At 50.0% G+C, this 17854-nt stretch overlaps 1 protein-coding gene across 2 annotated transcripts in view; it reads right to left on the bottom strand.

The window, feature by feature from the left end:
* The window catches only part of VWF (von Willebrand factor), a 137076-nt gene that overhangs the window by 50728 nt on the left and 68494 nt on the right, over positions 1-17854 (bottom strand). For both annotated transcript variants that reach the window (XM_044228748.1, XM_044228749.1), the window contains exons 19-26: positions 12486-12589; positions 11139-11277; positions 8471-8605; positions 6177-6323; positions 3448-3588; positions 3122-3235; positions 1501-1657; positions 532-690 (exon numbers count right to left, since the gene is read on the bottom strand). In XM_044228748.1, the coding sequence (XP_044084683.1) occupies positions 532-690; positions 1501-1657; positions 3122-3235; positions 3448-3588; positions 6177-6323; positions 8471-8605; positions 11139-11277; positions 12486-12589 (1096 nt within the window). The remainder of the gene's footprint in view (positions 1-531; positions 691-1500; positions 1658-3121; positions 3236-3447; positions 3589-6176; positions 6324-8470; positions 8606-11138; positions 11278-12485; positions 12590-17854) is intronic.

Here is a 17854-nt window from a genome sequence, read left to right as displayed (position 1 = left end):
TTGGGCCTTGATTCATCTCTCTGCCAGACCAGGAAGGGGTATTCCTTCAACCTCTCTCACCACACCCAAGCCTCCAGACAAATGAAATCTTCTCTCCAAGGGTCATTTCATGCCAGCAAAGAATATAGCTAATTACTCCACATCTGTGCTACCCACTAAGGTAGTTGCCACAGGCCACTAGTTAAATTAAAATGTGAGCTGACACTAAACAAAACCGAAAATTCAATTTCTCAGACACAGCAGCCACACTGCAGCAGAGCTTTCCCATCCTTGCAGAACATTCTATCAGAACATGCTCTCGGTGAAAAACCCATAAATAGGGGTGCGCAAGCCCCGTGCAGGAGCTCAGCCTGACAAAACCATGGCTGGCCTGGCTTGGATGAAAGAGCACCTAGAAGCAAAGCCCAGGGTGGCAGGGACAGGGACAGGGCAGCGCTGGGCGGGGCGGAGGAGGAGCCCCGGGGGAGGCACCCTTCCTGACAGCCCAGCCCAGCCTTCCCGCCAGTCCCGACCACGGGGCAGGTGCCTTACCTGGAGGGCAGTGTGCATGGCAGCCTTCGACACACTGCACAGGGCATGCCAGTGGCTCAGGGTGCTGGCACGTGATGGGACAGGCAGGGGCACAGCTGTTATAACGCCACTCGCACTCATACCCATTCTCGTGGAGGTTCCTCTCCTCACAGTTCTGGGCTGTGGAAACAGAACACGACCAGTCTGTGCAACCCGAGAAGCCAGGCCTGCACCCAAGTCCCCCAAAGAGACAGTGGAGAGACCCGTGGGGGCCATGGCCCTGGGGGAGGCAATGGTGATGGTGGGGAACTAAGCAGCCAGGGCAGTCACTAATATTTGAGGCTGTTGATGTTTTAAGCACCTAATCAGGGGTGCCTGGGTGGCTCAGTTGGTTAAACATCTGCTTTGGGATAAAATAATGCCCCAGGGTCCTGGTATTGAGTCCCGCATTGGGCTTCCTGCTCAGTGGGGAGTCTGCTCCCCTTTCTCCCTCCTTCCCCCTGCTCATGCTCACTCTCCTTCTCTCAAATAAATAAATTCTTTAAAAAGAATTAAATTAAAGAATCTTTAAAAAGATAAATAAAGCACCCAACTAGGAACCAAACGTTCTCAATCAGTTTTCCATATAAAAACAATCAGCTGCCCCCACCCGAGGAAGACTCTGTAGAAATGTGTGCGTTGCCTGCTCACGTTGGCATCTAATTAAAAGATACTGAATATAATTATTATATTGACTTCCCTCTTCTCTTCATCGCTGCTCCATCTTCTCCCTCTTCTGGAATTTCTCTAGATATTAATGTCTTCAGTCGCTGCCCCCGTCCCTCCTGACTCACTTGATGTGCTCACTCCCCTCAGCCCTCGGCCATCGGTCCCCATACGGGAGCTCTGCCTTCTCTCCCATGAAGGAGTCCTCCCGCACCCCACTTTGAGGTCTAGACTCATGAGGGGGGAGGGTGGGTGTTCAAGATCGTGAGGGACATCAGGACTCACGACACAATGTGGCTGTCCTCCAGGCCACCACGTTGCCGTGCTGGGCACACACAAGGGCGTAGGCAGCAATGGTGTCGCAGAAGCAGGCGCAGTCCCCAATGGACTCGCAAGAGCAGGAGTCGTAGATGCAAACGTCCAGATATGGCTCAGGGTCCACCTGCAAGGGAACCTTGGGGTGGGCCTCGGCCTGGGCAGAACTTAGGAACTCGGGCTCTTGGTCTGGGAGAGAATGTTCTGGGGGCCAGAGTCAGGCAATGGGGGCCTCTGGCTGGAAGGAGACATGCTGGACAGGGGCCCAAACATGGAATAGGTACAGAGGCATAATTCCCAGGTTCTAATCTGGACTCCAATAAGCAGAGTTGGATACAGGAGTGCTGCTGGCCTTTCATAGAACGTAATGTGCCTTAGAATTTTTCAGAACATTCTCTTTGATCCATCTTTCCACATACCTGCTCAGCCTGCCAGCCATTCCCATAACCCACTCCCAACCTCATGGATATTTGCGTGTTTCTACACAAAACAAAGACGTACAAGCTGGCACCTTCCTCCTTTGCCTCCATTCAGCAAAGCGAAGGAGGAGACGCATCAGACTGCTTACATTGCCTCACTGAGGTGCTGTGGGGCTATTCCCTGGACAGCCAGGCCGGCCTGGGCTCCCCGGACTCTGCCCCCAAGCCTACCCATCCCCCACCCACCCTCAGCCATAGAAACCGCTTCCCCCTTCCCCACCCCCACCCCCCACACTGCTGCCCACACTGGCCTTCTCCAAGGCCAGTTGTGACAGGAACGACACTAAGTGGGTCATTGTTCCCAAGACAATCCAACAATCCTGATTTCCCTGGCTGCCAGGCTCTCGGCATTCCTCCAGCTCAGATGCCCAGGGATTCCCCAAAACCAGCTGTGCCATATCCTCAGGGACCACAAATCAGAGGACAGGAGAAGGAGCACTGAGTACAGGAATTCGGCCGGATGTTCCCACGTTGGTGCCACAGAGCAGCGTGCGTGTATGTGGCTGTGTGCACGTACGTACGTAACCACACACGGACCCACACAGGCACCCGCACACTTGCGTATATACATTCATACAGAGACAGAACACGATTCAACTTGGGGGAACTGCTTGTCACCCTTTGAGATAAAGACCCTAAAAGAAGTCTCAACAAGGCCTCAAAAATCCCTGAGTATCGGCCCTGAGAAGAGTTCCTGCTAAAGGGTTTTGTGAGGGCAGGGGGTGCTCAGGCCGGACACGCAGCAGGAACAGGAGGATGAAATCCTGGCTCTCATGCGGGAGACAAGATCCTGCGGGGTGGGGGATGGTGGCGGGGGTGGGGGACAAGCCCTAAGATGAAGGCCCAAGGAGAAACACTGACAGGTGCCCAGAAGAGCTATACTTTGCGTGGAAGAAGAAATGATTCACAGGGCGTCACTCTCCTCCTACCCCAGCCACCACGCTTTCTGTCTCCCAGCCTGAAGCCAAGAAAGGGACCAGAGAGCTGACGTGATACAGGTCCCTTCTAAGCCTCCGAGGTTGCGTCCACAGGGCAAAGCTCACGCTCTGAGGGCCCAAGCCACGGGACGAACCCTCAGGGCTCTCTTGCCTCTATTCCCCACCAGCCCTCACCAGCCTGTTGCAGTCCCGGAAAATGTCACTGGTGAGGATCCTGCAGGAGGAGTCCACCATCGCCTGCTTCATGAGGTTGTTATGGCAGACAGCAGGAGACGAGTCCTGGGGCACCTGGTGGGCAGGGCAAGAGGACACAGACAGACCCCCAACCATCAACCCAGAAGGATCCCAGAGACCCTCCTGGCCAGCCCTGCCACCCCAGCCATTCAAACCGCCCCACACCCTACCCCACCCCCCCAGCCTCCATGAGAGTACTGGGGGTGGGGTGACGCTCCGGGAAGCAGGCCGCTGGGGTCCAGGCCATGCGGAAAGCCCAGACATACTTTGCTGGTGTCGGCACACTGCGGGTTCACTTTCCAGGAATTTCCAAAGTCCACGGGGTCCTCTTCCACCTGGAGGCTGCTGCTGGTGAAGTCATTGTTCTGGATGCCATCAAAATTCCCACACAGACCACACACCCGCTCCTGACAGACAAGAGGAGGTCATGAGCACCCTAAACCTCAGGGCAAACTCTCTGATTCGGGGAAAGGAGGGCTCCCCGGGGCAGCAGAGGAGGCAGGCTCATCAGAGGAAGTGGCGGCAGGGAGAGGGATGAGGACAGAGAGCCAGGAGCAGACCAGGACGATGGAAAAATCCGCGTCCCCACCGTGGTCTCTCCTAGGCTTCCTCACACAGCCCATCTTAGAGCTAAACACAGTTCATCTCTCTCCCCAGCAACAGGCCGAGCAGAGGGAGCTGCTTCAACATTGTCAATGAGAGTGTACAGGTCCTAAGAGGGAATGTTCTGGTCCTATTTTACTGCAGACAATCAAGCCCGTTATCTGAGCAACTGAATGTCAGTCCAGAACAGGCTGGCCGGGATTCTGCTGTATACAGAATGCCACCAGAGTCCATATCATATCTCATCTGTCTCCGTGTTCACCCCTCATGCGTACCACAGGCACACACGTGCCCAGCTACGGGTCCCAAACAAGTTGTTACTGAATGAATGGAAACCACCGCATAAGGACTATGTAAAGAACTGGAACTATCTGGCCTGGAAAAGAAACAAGTGTGATGCTCTTGAAACATATTTAGAGCCACATATTTAGAGTCACATCTCTCTGTGCCAAGAGAGATGTGACTGGCACAGAGAGATGTGACTTGCTCTAGTTCACTTCAATACGGAGAATTTGTTTTGGTACAAGGGTGAACTTACTGGGGAACAGGTAAGAAGAATGTTCTCACAGTTGGACAAAGGCCTCAGGGCCCCAGTGTACAGCCCCTGTCCTTGTAAACTACCACTCACTCCAGTCCCTCCTCTCCAGCCACACTGGCCTCCTTGCTTAAATGCTCCAAACTCCATCCATCGGAGGGCCTTTGCATATGCTATTCCACCTGCCTGAACTCTCTTGTCTGAATATTTACATGACTCACTCCCTCCCTTCCCTGAAGACTCTTCATGTCACCTTCAGGTCTCATCAGACCAACCAAGCTAAAATAATAGCCCGACTAGAATATGATCTCCACCAGGGTTGTAAAGGGAAACACCACAGGCCCCCCCCTCCAAAGATGTTCATGCCCTAATCCACACGTGGCAAAAGGAACATCGTAGATGTGTTTGGGTTAAGGACCTTGGGATGGAGAGGGGGTCCTGGACAATGTAAGTAGGCTCGGGATAATCACAGGGTCTTACAAGGGGGCGGCGAGGGCATCAGAGTGAGGAGGGTGAGGTGACAGGAACATAGAGGGAGACTGGAAGAGGCTGTGTTCTTAGTTTTGAACATGGAGGATGGGACCACAAACCAAGGAATGTGGGTGGCCCCTAGAAGCTAGACAAGGCATGGAAATGGTTTCTCTCCTAAAGCCTCCAAGAGAAAGCAGCCCTGCCAATCTGCTTTATACTTTTGACCTCCAGAACCTTAAGGTAATAAATTTATGCTGCTGTTTTAAGCCACTAAGTTTGTGGTAGTTTGTTACAGCAGCATATATATATATATATATATATATAATATAGACACAAACGGTCATATATATATATATATAATACAGACACACACACACACACACACGCAGGTATGGATGTGTAGATACATATATAGTTACATATATATGTGTATCTATAATAATATATATATATGTATCTATATATATGTTACATATATATATGTATCTATATATATGTTACATATATATATATGTATCTATATATATGTTACATATATATGTGTATCTATAATAATATATATTACACCAAATAGTAACAATATATATTATATATGTATGTGTGTATGTTTGTATGATATACATGTGGTTTCTTCCCTACTGTATCCACAGTGTCCAGAATAATGCTTGACGCAATGAGAGTTTAGTAAGGATTTGGTGAATAAATGAATGTGTGAATTGTTAATGCTTTCCAGAAAGAGAATGGGTGACCACAAGAAATAAGGGCCATGTAGCCTCACCTCAGGACAGCTGAAATGAACGGTGCGGTCAGAGAGGCTCCAAGACTAAATCAGCCACCAGAGTATGCAGAGACTTGTCCCACGCTCATCAGAAAAACAAGGTCTCAACACACTGTCAGAACCTGGCCACAAATACCATCGCTTTCACAAAAGCAGCATATCAGCAGTTCTGCAAATAGCTCTCACACTGGGCTGGTGGATGGCTCCATGGCAAGGCCACATGCCAGAATATTTCCCAGGGTTTTCCTAATAGTGTGCGTGATCGGTTTGCCTCTTTAAGTTAAGAAAACTTAAGAAAAGCTGTTGTCTGATCTTTCACTTCCTTCTTCTGTGGGTAGAAACTGCCTGCCTAGCATGGCCAGTCAAGGAACTCTTTGCTGGGTTGGGGGAGGCGGGGGCCCCCCACCATCCTTCCTACGCGGCTGACTCAAGAAACAGCCAAAGCTGACCCCACACATGGAATCCACAGTCTTATGTGTGTCAGGAGGGAGACTGGGCTAGAGGGTCACCCACTCTCTCCCGTGATGGTGGGCAAGCCAGTGGGCTGAGGAAGGTGCAAACAGTAAGTCACAGACGAGACGAAGAGGAAACAGAGAAGAGCCCTTGACCTGGTATGTCCGCTTCAGGCTCACGGAGATGCTCAGGCGGCGGTCCCAGACCACGGAGAGCGCCTTGCCCAGCAGCAGGATGACATAATGACCGGACTCCACCACTTCAAAGTGGGTCTCATCCTTCATGGGCTTCTTCACATTCACCTGAAGGTGAGAGAGAACAGAGAGTGGAGAGCAGGCAGGGGGGATATGCTCCTCCCTCTACCCCACACCCCTGCCTGCTGCTGCAGCCCCCCCGGAACCACAAGTTGTTCACCCCACCTGGTCAGAGCATGTCCCTTCCAGGCCAGCACCCTGCCTGGACACTTCTGGGTCCGTCTTGCCTATCACTGGCCAATAATCCTATGACTAGCCGATGACAGCATAGAACGCAGCAAAATCATAATTAGGAGATTAAAAATACAATGAAGCCAACTAGTGGAAAATAGCCATCACTGTGCCAAAAAAAAAAAAAAGAATTTTTTGATACTTGATCATTAAATGCATGTGGTCCCCTAAATTGGTTTTAACATGAACATGATTTGAAGCATTTCTAAGCAATTTACATAAAATTCTATCCATTTATATAAATGAACACTTCCCTTTCCTTCTCCCCACCCTGCTCCCCAGAGTCCCTGCCATCAGGAGCCACTGCTGACAGAAAAGGGACACTGAGGAGCTCAGCACTAATGGCCAGAATCATGGATTTCCATTTCCAGAAGGACTCTGACCTGAGCCCTTGACTTAGCACGCTTGTCACCAGTGCTGAACACTCAGAGCCCATTTCAGCATGTTTGGCTGACTGATTTGTAAAACTGGAGTCATTGCTAAGGGCCTGTGATCCCTTTGCAAGCATTCTCTCCTTAGTGACATACCACACGCAGAGCTAATCATAAGTGCACACCTCCTATTGGACATCACCATTGTCATCTGTCCTCTGAAACTGAGTTGACACTGCTGACCTACAGTAATAATGGGGAATTTGCCCCTAGGTCCCCTAAGATCGGTGGTGCATATTTGCAGGAAGGCAGGGATGCGGGCTGAGGCCATGGAACAAAATGAAGGTACCAGGACAGGTCTGAACCCAGAGCCTGGTCTCCCCAGTACAAGATGCTTCCCTTTCCAGACCAGCAGAAGCAGAATGGTGGTGCCCAGTCTCCCTGGCATTCCACATGCAGATTCTGGGGTCCCACTCAGACCCAATGACTCAAAATCTTAGTAGACTCTAGGGTCACTATCTTAAACAAAATTCTAGGTGGTTCTTCTGTACCCTTCTGAGAACCACTTCATAAACTCTTAGTACATAAGGACTGAATCTGATTACTTCTCTTTTGAGCTCCTTTAGAAAGATTTTATCTAAAAAGAACTGAAAAACATAAAGTCAAAATCCCCCAAAACACCATTACTTCCCAAAATAGATGTTTATGAGTGTTACATATACTGTATATATTTGTGCATATATGTTTGTATATGATGGATATGTAAATATGTATGTGTATTATATATGTGTATGCTATGTGCATATACTACATGTGTATATATTACATGTGTATATGTATATATATGCATGTTGTATATACATGTATAGCTGATGTACATGTAGATGATAGATATATAGATGTGTACAGATATGTAGATATGATAAATATGTGTCTATGCACATATGTGATATGTGTTTATATTATGTACATGTATGTGGTACATGACACATGTATACATGTCATGTGTGCCATGTATACATGTGTACATACGTGCATGTGCATATGCATATGTATGGTGGCTCCCTTGCTACATATATGTTATGTATGCACATGCATGTATAAATGTGTTTTATATGTGTGCACGTGTGGATATATACATACCATGTGTGGTGCATATATGTATATGTGTGACATATCTGTGTCATGTGCATGTATGCATGCATATGTGTGTGTTGGTGTGTATGCATGCTGTTTGTATATTCATATCTCTATATTTCATCTACAGATGCATACATGAAAGGGAAAGGCCTCCTGCCCTCCAGCCCCCACTCCACACTCCAGAGGTAAGCACTGTGCTTTGCCAGTTACACGTTCTTCTCCACACACATCTCTGCCCTTTATTAAAATGGGGTTGCGTTATCCACAGTCATCTGCAACTTGTTCTTCTCACAGATCACGTCAAGGTCAGATGATACAGCTCTACCTCATGCCCTCTAATGGCCGTACAATATCCCACCACACAAGCTCTAAACAATGCCTGATGCCTGCTCTTAATTGGCTGATGGGAGAACAACGGGGTTATGAGGGTGGAGGGGGAAGGCTGGCACTCACCTCCCCGTCAAACAGTTCAATCTCTCCTCCTTCCACCAGGATGGTGACCCGCTTCTTGCATTTCACTGAAGGGTAGCTGCACCCCTCATTCCCCACCAGGATCCGGAAGGTCCCAAGGTTGCCGTCACAGTAATCCTGGGGAAAGGGGGTCCCGGGAGAGGAATATTATCTCCGTTCTCTCTCCCCGGATTGGAAGATGGGTATCTCATCATCTCAGACCATTGAAGGATACATGTTAAAAGATATTACCATGTCCGTGCACATGTGTGTGTGTGCGATGCACGTGTGTGTGTGAGACAGAGAAACAGAATGAAATTGAGAGAGAGGGAAAGAGGATGAGATGTGTGTGGGGGAGAAGGGACAGGTGTGTTATCTTCAACCATGACATACGAACCAGAGTCAACGTGCACAAGGGAGTGAAGGAGGGAGAAGGGGAGAGGGAAAAGGCCTGTGGTATGCTTTGCTGAACACATCAGCCTAAAGGCCCCTACCCAGAACTGGTTAGTGCTTAGTCTTACCCAGCTAACTGGGACAGTTTGTGGCTCTTGATTCCAGTTGAATCCCTCTGGACTGTCAGCCCAGAAATGTAACCAAAGGTCCATGACACAGCTCCATGGCACTGAGCTATACCCACTCTGGTTGGGAATAGAGGATGAGGGACTGCTGGTCCCTGCTGGTCAACTGCATAAAAATTAAGGAAAGAGGGGACATTTCTGGCAAAAACCGCCCCATGGCGTCTATTGCTATGGTATGATAGGAGGGAAAGAAAGACCCCCCAAAAGGTGTGAGCCTTTGTGTTGCCACTTATTGGATACATAGAGCAAGTCACTTACCTCTCTGATGCCCCCCCCAATACACACACACACAATCTGTCCCTCTAAAAGACAGAATCAGCCAATGGTGGGATTGTTAAGTTAAACTGGTCTGTGTTAATGGGACTGTGAAAGGTAAATGAGGGAACAAAGGTGCAGGTGCTTTATTCATGGCTCTTGGCAGTCAGCTGAAATTTGGCTCAAAAAAAGTCAAGTCTTGACAACATGTCCCAAAGGAAGAAGGGAGAAAGGGGAAGATCCAGGACAAAGTATCAGAAGGGGACAACAGGACTGGCTATGAAGGAAAACAAGCAACCCACGAAGCAGCACAATTTGAAATGGACTCTAAAACTGGCCCACTTGGGAAAGCTTTGCCTGGGCAAGGGAAAAGCGGGGAGCAGATCTGACCAGCTGCTTCTCATAGCACTGAACCAGTGAGTGCTGTCTGGGTGCTCACATTTGAAATCGGCTGGGTGGTTGAGCCCTAGAGCTGGTGTCACCTCGTCTTTTGCTACTAACATTGGGAGGCAGATAACTGAAAGGCTGCCAGATATAATCTGTAGCACAGCTCTAGACCGGGATACACCCCAGGTTCATAAGTGTCAGTAAAATCACTTCACGATGAGCATGTCCTGTTTGTCTCCCCAGCACGCTGCCTTTCCGGGGCCACACCGGGGCACGGAAGATGGAAGCTTGGTTAGCTGATGCCAATGCTCGCTCCCAGCATGCTCTGCCCACAGCTGTTCACTCTGCGGCCAGTTCCACCAACTCCCAGCATGCCCTGTGCTGCTGCTGGTTCCGCCCCACTCCCAATATGCTCTGTGTTGCTGCCGGTTCTGCCCCACTCCCAGCATGCTCTGCTCTGCTGCCGCTTCTGCCCCACTCCCAGCATGCATTATGCTGCTGCCGATTTCACCCCACTCCCAGCATGCTCTGCGTTGCTGCTGGTTCCGCCCCACTCCCAGCATGCTCTGCTCTGCTGCCGCTTCTGCCCCACTCCCAGTATGTTCTGCAGACAAGCATGCTCAGGCACACTCACTACCTGGTTTATGGGGCCCCACAGCCTCTCTCTCTGGGGCTGAGGCTCCTATGGGTCTGTGGTCTTCCCTTGAGACCACGCCAAGCCCCTACCCTTCTTCCCAAGAATGGAGACAGACCACATTTGTTTAAAGCTTCGCAGCATCAAGTTGTCTCATCCCCCATGAGAAAAGCACTCCTATCTCCTTGCTTACTCACTTTGGTGTCAACGAGTAAGAGAAGTTTACAGTAATCCACATGGCGGGGAGAGGGAGATGGAGGGTCCCCTTACCAGCTAGGATTTTCTGGGCAGTACGACTTTTCTGTGCCCCCCCTTCTGAACTGGACTAGGTTCGAAATGGAAATGTTGGACAACAGGATCATAGGGCGGGAGGCCAACTCCAGAGATTATTCCAACTGTCCCCCAGTCCTGGGCCACTCACCAGCAGGGAGGGTGAAGGGGCTGAGTCTAGCCTGAGCTCCCCTCTCCCCTGTAAGTCCTGACTGAGGCTGTCTGCCAAAAGGAACCGATGCTTTAGCTATTCATGTGGGTGCTAACTTGGGCTGGGGGTAGCCTTGCCCCCACACCCATCCCAGTCAACAAAGGAGTTTCTGCCCTGTTCTTGTAAAGTCTCTGGGTCAGCTGAAGGAAAATGGACCATTGCTCTGAGTTTCAGGCCCCTCTTCTAGGGGCTGGAAAATTGCTGCAGTAGAAACTAGCCCCAGAGCTGTTTCCACAGACAGAACAGCAGAATATGATCCAGAAACCCCCAAAGGGCAGTCAGCACCTCCCAGCACCCCCCAAAGACAGAGAGCACCCTGCCCTCCCTCACGCTCACCTGCACCAGAACGTACTGGCACTCCCCAGGGAACAGGTATTTGAGCCCATCAAAGGTGAGGTAGTGCGCCATGCCAATGGCAGAGCAGGTGGCGTCGCACACGTGGTCCGTGCAGTTCCACTTCCGGTCCCGACAGACACTAGGAAGAGTAATGGCCAGGATGACCAGCTGGATGCTGTGGTGTGAGGGGCTCTTCTGGGCATTGGGGAGTGAGAGACAGTGAAGGAATGCAGATCACTCTGGGGTGCCACCCCTGCCCTCCAGGAAGTCTCTAGAAGCCACACCTGGGAGGTGTGGGTGTGGGAAGGCAGTTCACAGTCATCAGCAGTCACATTTTTAGAGCACAGGGCCGAGGAGGAGAGAGGGAAGCCATGCTGCTCTCCTGTTACAAGGGGAAAGGGAGGCAAAGAAGCAAACAGTTCACCCACGGGGATGGGGCAGCCAGGGAGAGACGCTCTGAGGACAGCCTGCTGTGGATTTGCCAAAGTTCAGTCTCCCTGGAAGATGCCTGAGAACAGCCATGGGGTCTCTACAGAAGAGGTACACTGAGGTTGAGAGCCCTCTGAGGTGAATGGGGAAAACGAGACACAACAGCAGGAAAGTTCTGAGCTGGGAAAATAGTGATCGACCATCAACTTCTGCCAGGAGAGGTTTTGTGTGTACATAGCTATATTTAAATCTACAGTGATTTGCCCACTATCACGGCGCCCCATCCCCCCCACCACCCAGTAACCAGAGCTGACATCAGGAAGCCCGCTCTGTGCATCAGAGGTGGTAAGCTCTGACCCGAGGGACAGCTAAGCTCCTCCAGGTCCCAGCCCTGGCTGCCTCTGTCCACGTAGGCCTTCCCCTGAAGCTGTGCACAGCCCAGAAGTCACAGCATGGTGAGTGAGCAGAGCAAAGGGCCAGTGAAGGGTAGCCACAGAGAGGAAAGAAGAAAATCAGCTACACTCAGAAGGTCCTTGGTGAACTATGCCATTACAAGGACATTTACAGTATGCTGAGGGGACATTATGAGGCCAGAGAAGGAACCTCCAAAGCCCATGCCTTTCGGCAGCTTGGCCACACGTGCAGTGACCCATAAGGGCCACGGTCCGTCTTGGGAATGCTACTCTCCAGGAGACTGCCTGTGTAGGGTGAGCACAGGGGAGAATAAAGATTCTCCCCCACTTTACAGATAGAGAAAAAGAGGCACAGAGAAATGGAAAAGAACAACCATGTTCCCACAGGGTGTCAGAGGCAAGTGCCAAAGGCCCTGTGGCCGTGTCGGCCCCCACATCCCCACTCTCATTAACCCAACCCCAAGGGCTCCAGTCCCCACCCAGGAAAGCCTCTCCCAGGCCTTACCAAGTGTTGCAGTCAATTTTCACGGTTTCTCCTGGGGCGTACTCTCTGCCTTGATGGAAGCAGGGACACCTTTCCAGAGCCACACACTTGTTCTCATGCCGGACCTAAGGGAAAGGAATCCAAATGTCTTGGGGGCCATAATGAGTGCTGGGAAGACAGCCTCAGCCACAGGCCAGGCCAGGGAACCCACGCCCCAGCTGGGGCTCAGCAAACATGTGCCCCTATCCACACAGATGCCTCCTCCCTCAGCTGGAGACACTCCGTCCACCCTCTGCCCTCATACCCTGCTGGGACCATGGTGAAGACTGTGTGGTAACCTGTGGCCAAAGCCCCTGGAATGTGCATATCACAGACCCAGTAATTCCACACAGAGGATTTCTCCACAGGAAAGAGACTTATGGACAAAGGTTAATGCAGAAACATTTATCATTGCAAAAAATGGAAACAACCAAGTGTTTGATAATAGGAAAATGTTGAATTCTATTAAAGAATCTCCAGGTACTGGCATCCTCTGCAGCTCTTGGAAGGGCGCTTTGGAAGACTTTTAAATGCTGTGAGAGACACTGAGGCTGTTCATTTTTAAAACAAGGAAAAGTTTACATACATATGGTCCCAATTATAAATATATATATGACATATATATCTATCAAAACTATACACACACTCATATATATACATATATGGATCTCAAAAAAGACTAGAAGGAAATACAGAAGTTCCATCCGAATGGAAGGCTGAGATAGAGGAATAGAGGAATTTTATTTTCATCTTTGGTTTTTAATTTTTTTTCCCCAAATGTTCATCAGTGAGCCTGTATTATGTTTCCAACAGAAAAGATGGATGATATATTTAATAAAATTTAAATGCATTTAATGCACTGGAGATGAAGGCTGCATATTGGTCACAGACAGGAATGGGCCAAAGTCAGAGTCTGGGGGCTTGCTGGAGCCCCACAAGTCCACTCCTCACCCAGTCCCCCAGGATTCTGACACCTTCCACGGGGGGGATGCTCTGCTTCCCTGCCCTCCGCCCATGAAGAAAGCACTATGTGAGCGTGTCATACTCCTCAGGGGGACAAAAGAACTAAGACCACTGGCTCCAGTGGGTCCCAGAAGAGCTGTCCAAACCCTCTGACCCCAGTGTGCGGACATGCTTCTGTCCCAGCCCCGGGGGGGTGATGGGGCAGCTGTGGCTGTCTGCTCTGGAGTGGCCTAATGGCAGGTGATCTCAAAGAGCCCTGGGTCACCCTCAGGTGAAGGGACCATGGCACTTCTGTGCCAGAGCTACCTAAGGGGTGAGGAGCTCCTGGTCTGTATGTCAGGATCTGTGTGCTCCAGTCACTCCGCAGACAAGCCCGAGTTCCCACAAGGCTCTGGCAACAGGGCAGCCTGGGCCTGAACAAAGGGCTTTCATGTCAGGAACCATAAGCTAAGTGTGTGTGTGTGTGTGTGTTGGGAGGGGATGGGAAGAACGACCTCCACTACTTCACCACCACCTTCATCCAACCCTAAGTCCTCAACACCTAAGGGGGAGGGTGGGAACGCAGAGAATGAGGAAGAAGCGGGTCCACCATGTCCCACTCTTGGAAGACAGTGAGCTTAGGCACCCAGCAGAGAAGATGGCAGCTTGGGAGGCACAGGGAAGGGGAGGCACAGGGAGGAGGCAGGCTCTGTTTCTGCCACAGCCTTCAGAAGCTGTCCCAGTTAGGGTTCATTCCCACATATCCATCCCCCACCCCCAAGCTTCATCAGCCTTGACTTAAGTCTGAGGCCTGCCACCTAGTGGCTACTCTGAGAATGACCGCTGCATCGGCTGGAGAAACTTGATGCGCTCTCCAGCCCCCACATCTACCGACGACGGACACCAGACAGTAAGTCTCTCTATTGGAAACATTATTGAGACAAACGTGATGCACAGAGTCCGATTCCAGGAAACAGAGATCTGCCCACCTCACCTCGCCTCACCTCACCTCACCTCACCTCACCTCACCTCACCAGAACATGCACTACCCCTTTTCCTTTGAGCAGGCCGAGTGGAGGCTCCCACACCTCCTGGTCTGCATGCTGGCTGTTTCTACCTCTCTTCAGGATATTCAGCCCATTAACAAAAGCGCTGCACACCCAGGGCCCATGGGTGAGTCCAGCCCCCTTCCAACGGACATAAACTTAAATGCCAGCTTGGTCGTGAGATAAAGCCACCACTGCTGCTCCCATTTCCTCCTTCTGCACTCTCACTGACAAACCACAAGGCTCCTCTTTGCCCTGACCCACGGATGGATTACAGTATTAAAAAAGGAATTTGGGGGGGGCGCCCTGGGTGGCTTGGTCGTTAAGTGTCAGCCTTCAGCTCAAGTCATGAACCCAGGGTCCCGCCTGGCGCTCCCTGCTCAGTGAGAGGAGCCTGCTCCTCCCTCTCCCACTCCCCCTGCTTGTGTTCCCTCTCTCACTGTGTCTCTTTGTCAAAAAAATGAATAAAATCTTTTTTAAAAATAGGACCTCTGTACTGGAGGAGGACTTCTATAGACAACAGGGGTATGGAGTTAGATCCACAAGTGAGAGCTACTAGAGAGGGGACAAAGCAAAACCTTAAAAGGAAAGAAGAGGGTTTCCAGGCCTCACCTCAGTACAGGCTCTGACTTGGGAGAGAAGATCAAATAACATCAGTTCAGCCAAAAACACCCAGAGAGTCCTAAAGCATTAAAAAAAAAAAAAAAAAAAAATCCCTGGAGACTGAAAGATAAAGGCACAACACAGGGGATGAAGAGGATAGAGGATCCAGATGAGGACTGGTCAGACACATAGGGTAAGTCAGGACAGCAGTCCCCAGCTGGGAAAAGTCACTTAAGAATCACATTCAAAATAAAGTAAACCATCTCTGCCGAGTGTTTGTCCCTTTGGAACACCAGAACGATAATAAGACAAAGTTAACAAATGTCCTTCCAAGACTTGAGAAGGAAACTGGCAGAAATCATTGTCACTATCCATCACCTTGGGCCATCTTGAGGAAGAATGGTTCATGCTAAGAACAAGGTACTAGGTACTAGGTATTGGGCAGCTCCAAGAAAAATTATGAAGTAGAAAAAAATTGGTTTTGTTGCTCTTCTCTGAAAAGGCACCATCCTCCCCTTTGCCCCACCCAGCCCCCATGCATGAACACTGTACTGACCCATTCTCCAAAATCTTTTTTGCCTCCCAGCTATCCTTTGTTCATTCCCCCTATCCCGTCAATACTTCCAGCTCAATGCAGCTGATTACAGCTAGGTGTTTGTTACTGAGGCAAGAACCTGATTAAATAATTCACACTAAGGTGTGAATGACTTCCTCTGAGAATTTAAATTTAAATTTAAATTTAGAAAAGCTTTTCTAAAACTCTTGTTAGCCAAAATGAATTTTTGCTCCCTTTATGTCAGTAGGCCCGATTAGGTGACCAGTCATATAAGGAGTAGAAGATATTTTTGAGACAGAGAGGCTTTCGGGGCCTTTTAAAATTACATCTCAGAGGATTACAGTGCCCACATGGTGAGGCCCACCCCCAATGGGCCCCGGAGCCCCAAACTTTACATTTCAAAAAAGCAATGCCATAGCTTCTTTAGTCCTCATACTGGGCCAGTGAGAAAAACAGGCATGAAAGGACCAGAGAGATGAACACGTTTCCTAGCTGCCAAGGGCTTCCTCGTAGCAGCTGAATTAGGTACCGCTAGGAAAGTGTCACTTCTAGATTTCAGAGAGTAAGTCAGCGTCCCCCACACTGGGGTGCCACACTATCCAAGACCACCTCGCAGGAAAGAGGGAGGCAAATAGGGCCGAAGGATCCCAGCCTGGGAATCAGGAAACCAGGATTTCCAGGATAGAACTATGTTGCCTTGAGTGGTTCTGGATCCTGTCTTTCCTCAGACTCCCGTGTGGTAGAAGGGGCAGAAACCCCGAGTCCTTAGGGCTCCTTCTCACTTCACCACTGGATCCTGCTCCTGAAGAGAATTAACCAGGTGGCTGAACGAGTGAGCTGGGCAGTGGGTTGTGCTTTGCTGCCACCTCGTGGTAAAAGTGGGTAATATTCCAACAAAGGCAAATCCACTCAATTTTTGAACTTAAGAAAAAGATGGAAATCTTTCTAATGCAACCCCCTTATTTGATTGATCTCAAGGGCCTCCGAATGTGGACACTGAGGTCTTAAAATTACTCCCAGTGTGTGATAACTTCCTATAGCATCTCTCTGTTCATAATACGATTCATAGTTTTCCTCCCCAAGCTTCTAACAGCGGTCATCAAAGTACCACTTACTAAGCAGCTTCCATGACCCCGCCACTGTCACTGCCAGTCCTCCCAACTGCCCTTCTAATTAAGTTTTACAGATGAGAAAAATTAGACTCAAGGATTTTAAGTGACTTGCCACTCCATTAAGTAAATGTCAGGAGCCAGGGTTCACACCTGGAAGGACAGGACTCCAATTCAGTGCCCTTCCCACTCAGCTTCTCCACTAAGCATTTACCTAGAAGGACACTGGCCATGTATCAAAAGCATCCCTCCCGGCTTTGTCCTGTTCAAGGAGACCTTTGCACCAGTATCAGGAGCAGACAAAGGGGCCAGGAAACCCCAGCTCTAAGCAGATGCCAGGCCGGGCACAGACTGCAAAGAGGAGGGACCCCCAATCCATTCCCAACATTTTCAGACAGTTGCTGGTCTTACAGTGGACACGGAGCCATGCCTTGTAAGGACAGAGAGAGGCAGTCTTCAACAGCGTGGTCCCCTGGCCAGTGTCATTCTGTGATAATGAGTATGCAAATGAAAGGCACTGGGAAAATCCTGCGGCAATTGGCTTGAGTAATACATCACATCTGTTGAATCAAATAAAAATGGGAGGGCACATTTTGTACATATTTTGTATGTCCTTGCTTTCTGTTTCTTTTTTCTGATCATTCATTGCTATTGTATCTACAAAAGCTTTAGTCCACAACAGAACAAAAATTTAAGAAAACGGGCCCTTCTTGGCTCTCTCCTGTGGACAGGAGGAGGTCGACAGAGCCTCTGTGACTGAGACTTAGTTATTTACAAAAAGAATTGAGGCTATCCCTACGATTCTACAACCCCTTCGGGCCCACAGCCGATGTGTGAGGAAGGCAGAACAGGAATTATACGCCCATGTCACGGGTAAAGCAATCGAGGCTCAGAGAAAGAACAAACGCTCACCCCAGGGTGAGTAAAGCCTGAACAGAGAACTCAGGCCCTCTACCCTGTTCCTATTCAGGTGCTCTTTCTGCACTCCAAGATCTGCCCCCCAGCAAAGAGCTCCTTCCCTACCCCCACCCCCACCCCACCCCGGCCCCCCGCTCAAGTGCGTAGGATGCAGACTCCCGACCTTTTCCCCAAACC

Source organism: Neovison vison, chromosome 12 (genome assembly GCF_020171115.1).
Source record: "Neovison vison isolate M4711 chromosome 12, ASM_NN_V1, whole genome shotgun sequence".
Lineage (NCBI taxonomy): Eukaryota > Metazoa > Chordata > Mammalia > Carnivora > Mustelidae > Neogale > Neogale vison.
This window is presented reverse-complemented; position numbering and strand designations above follow the sequence as displayed.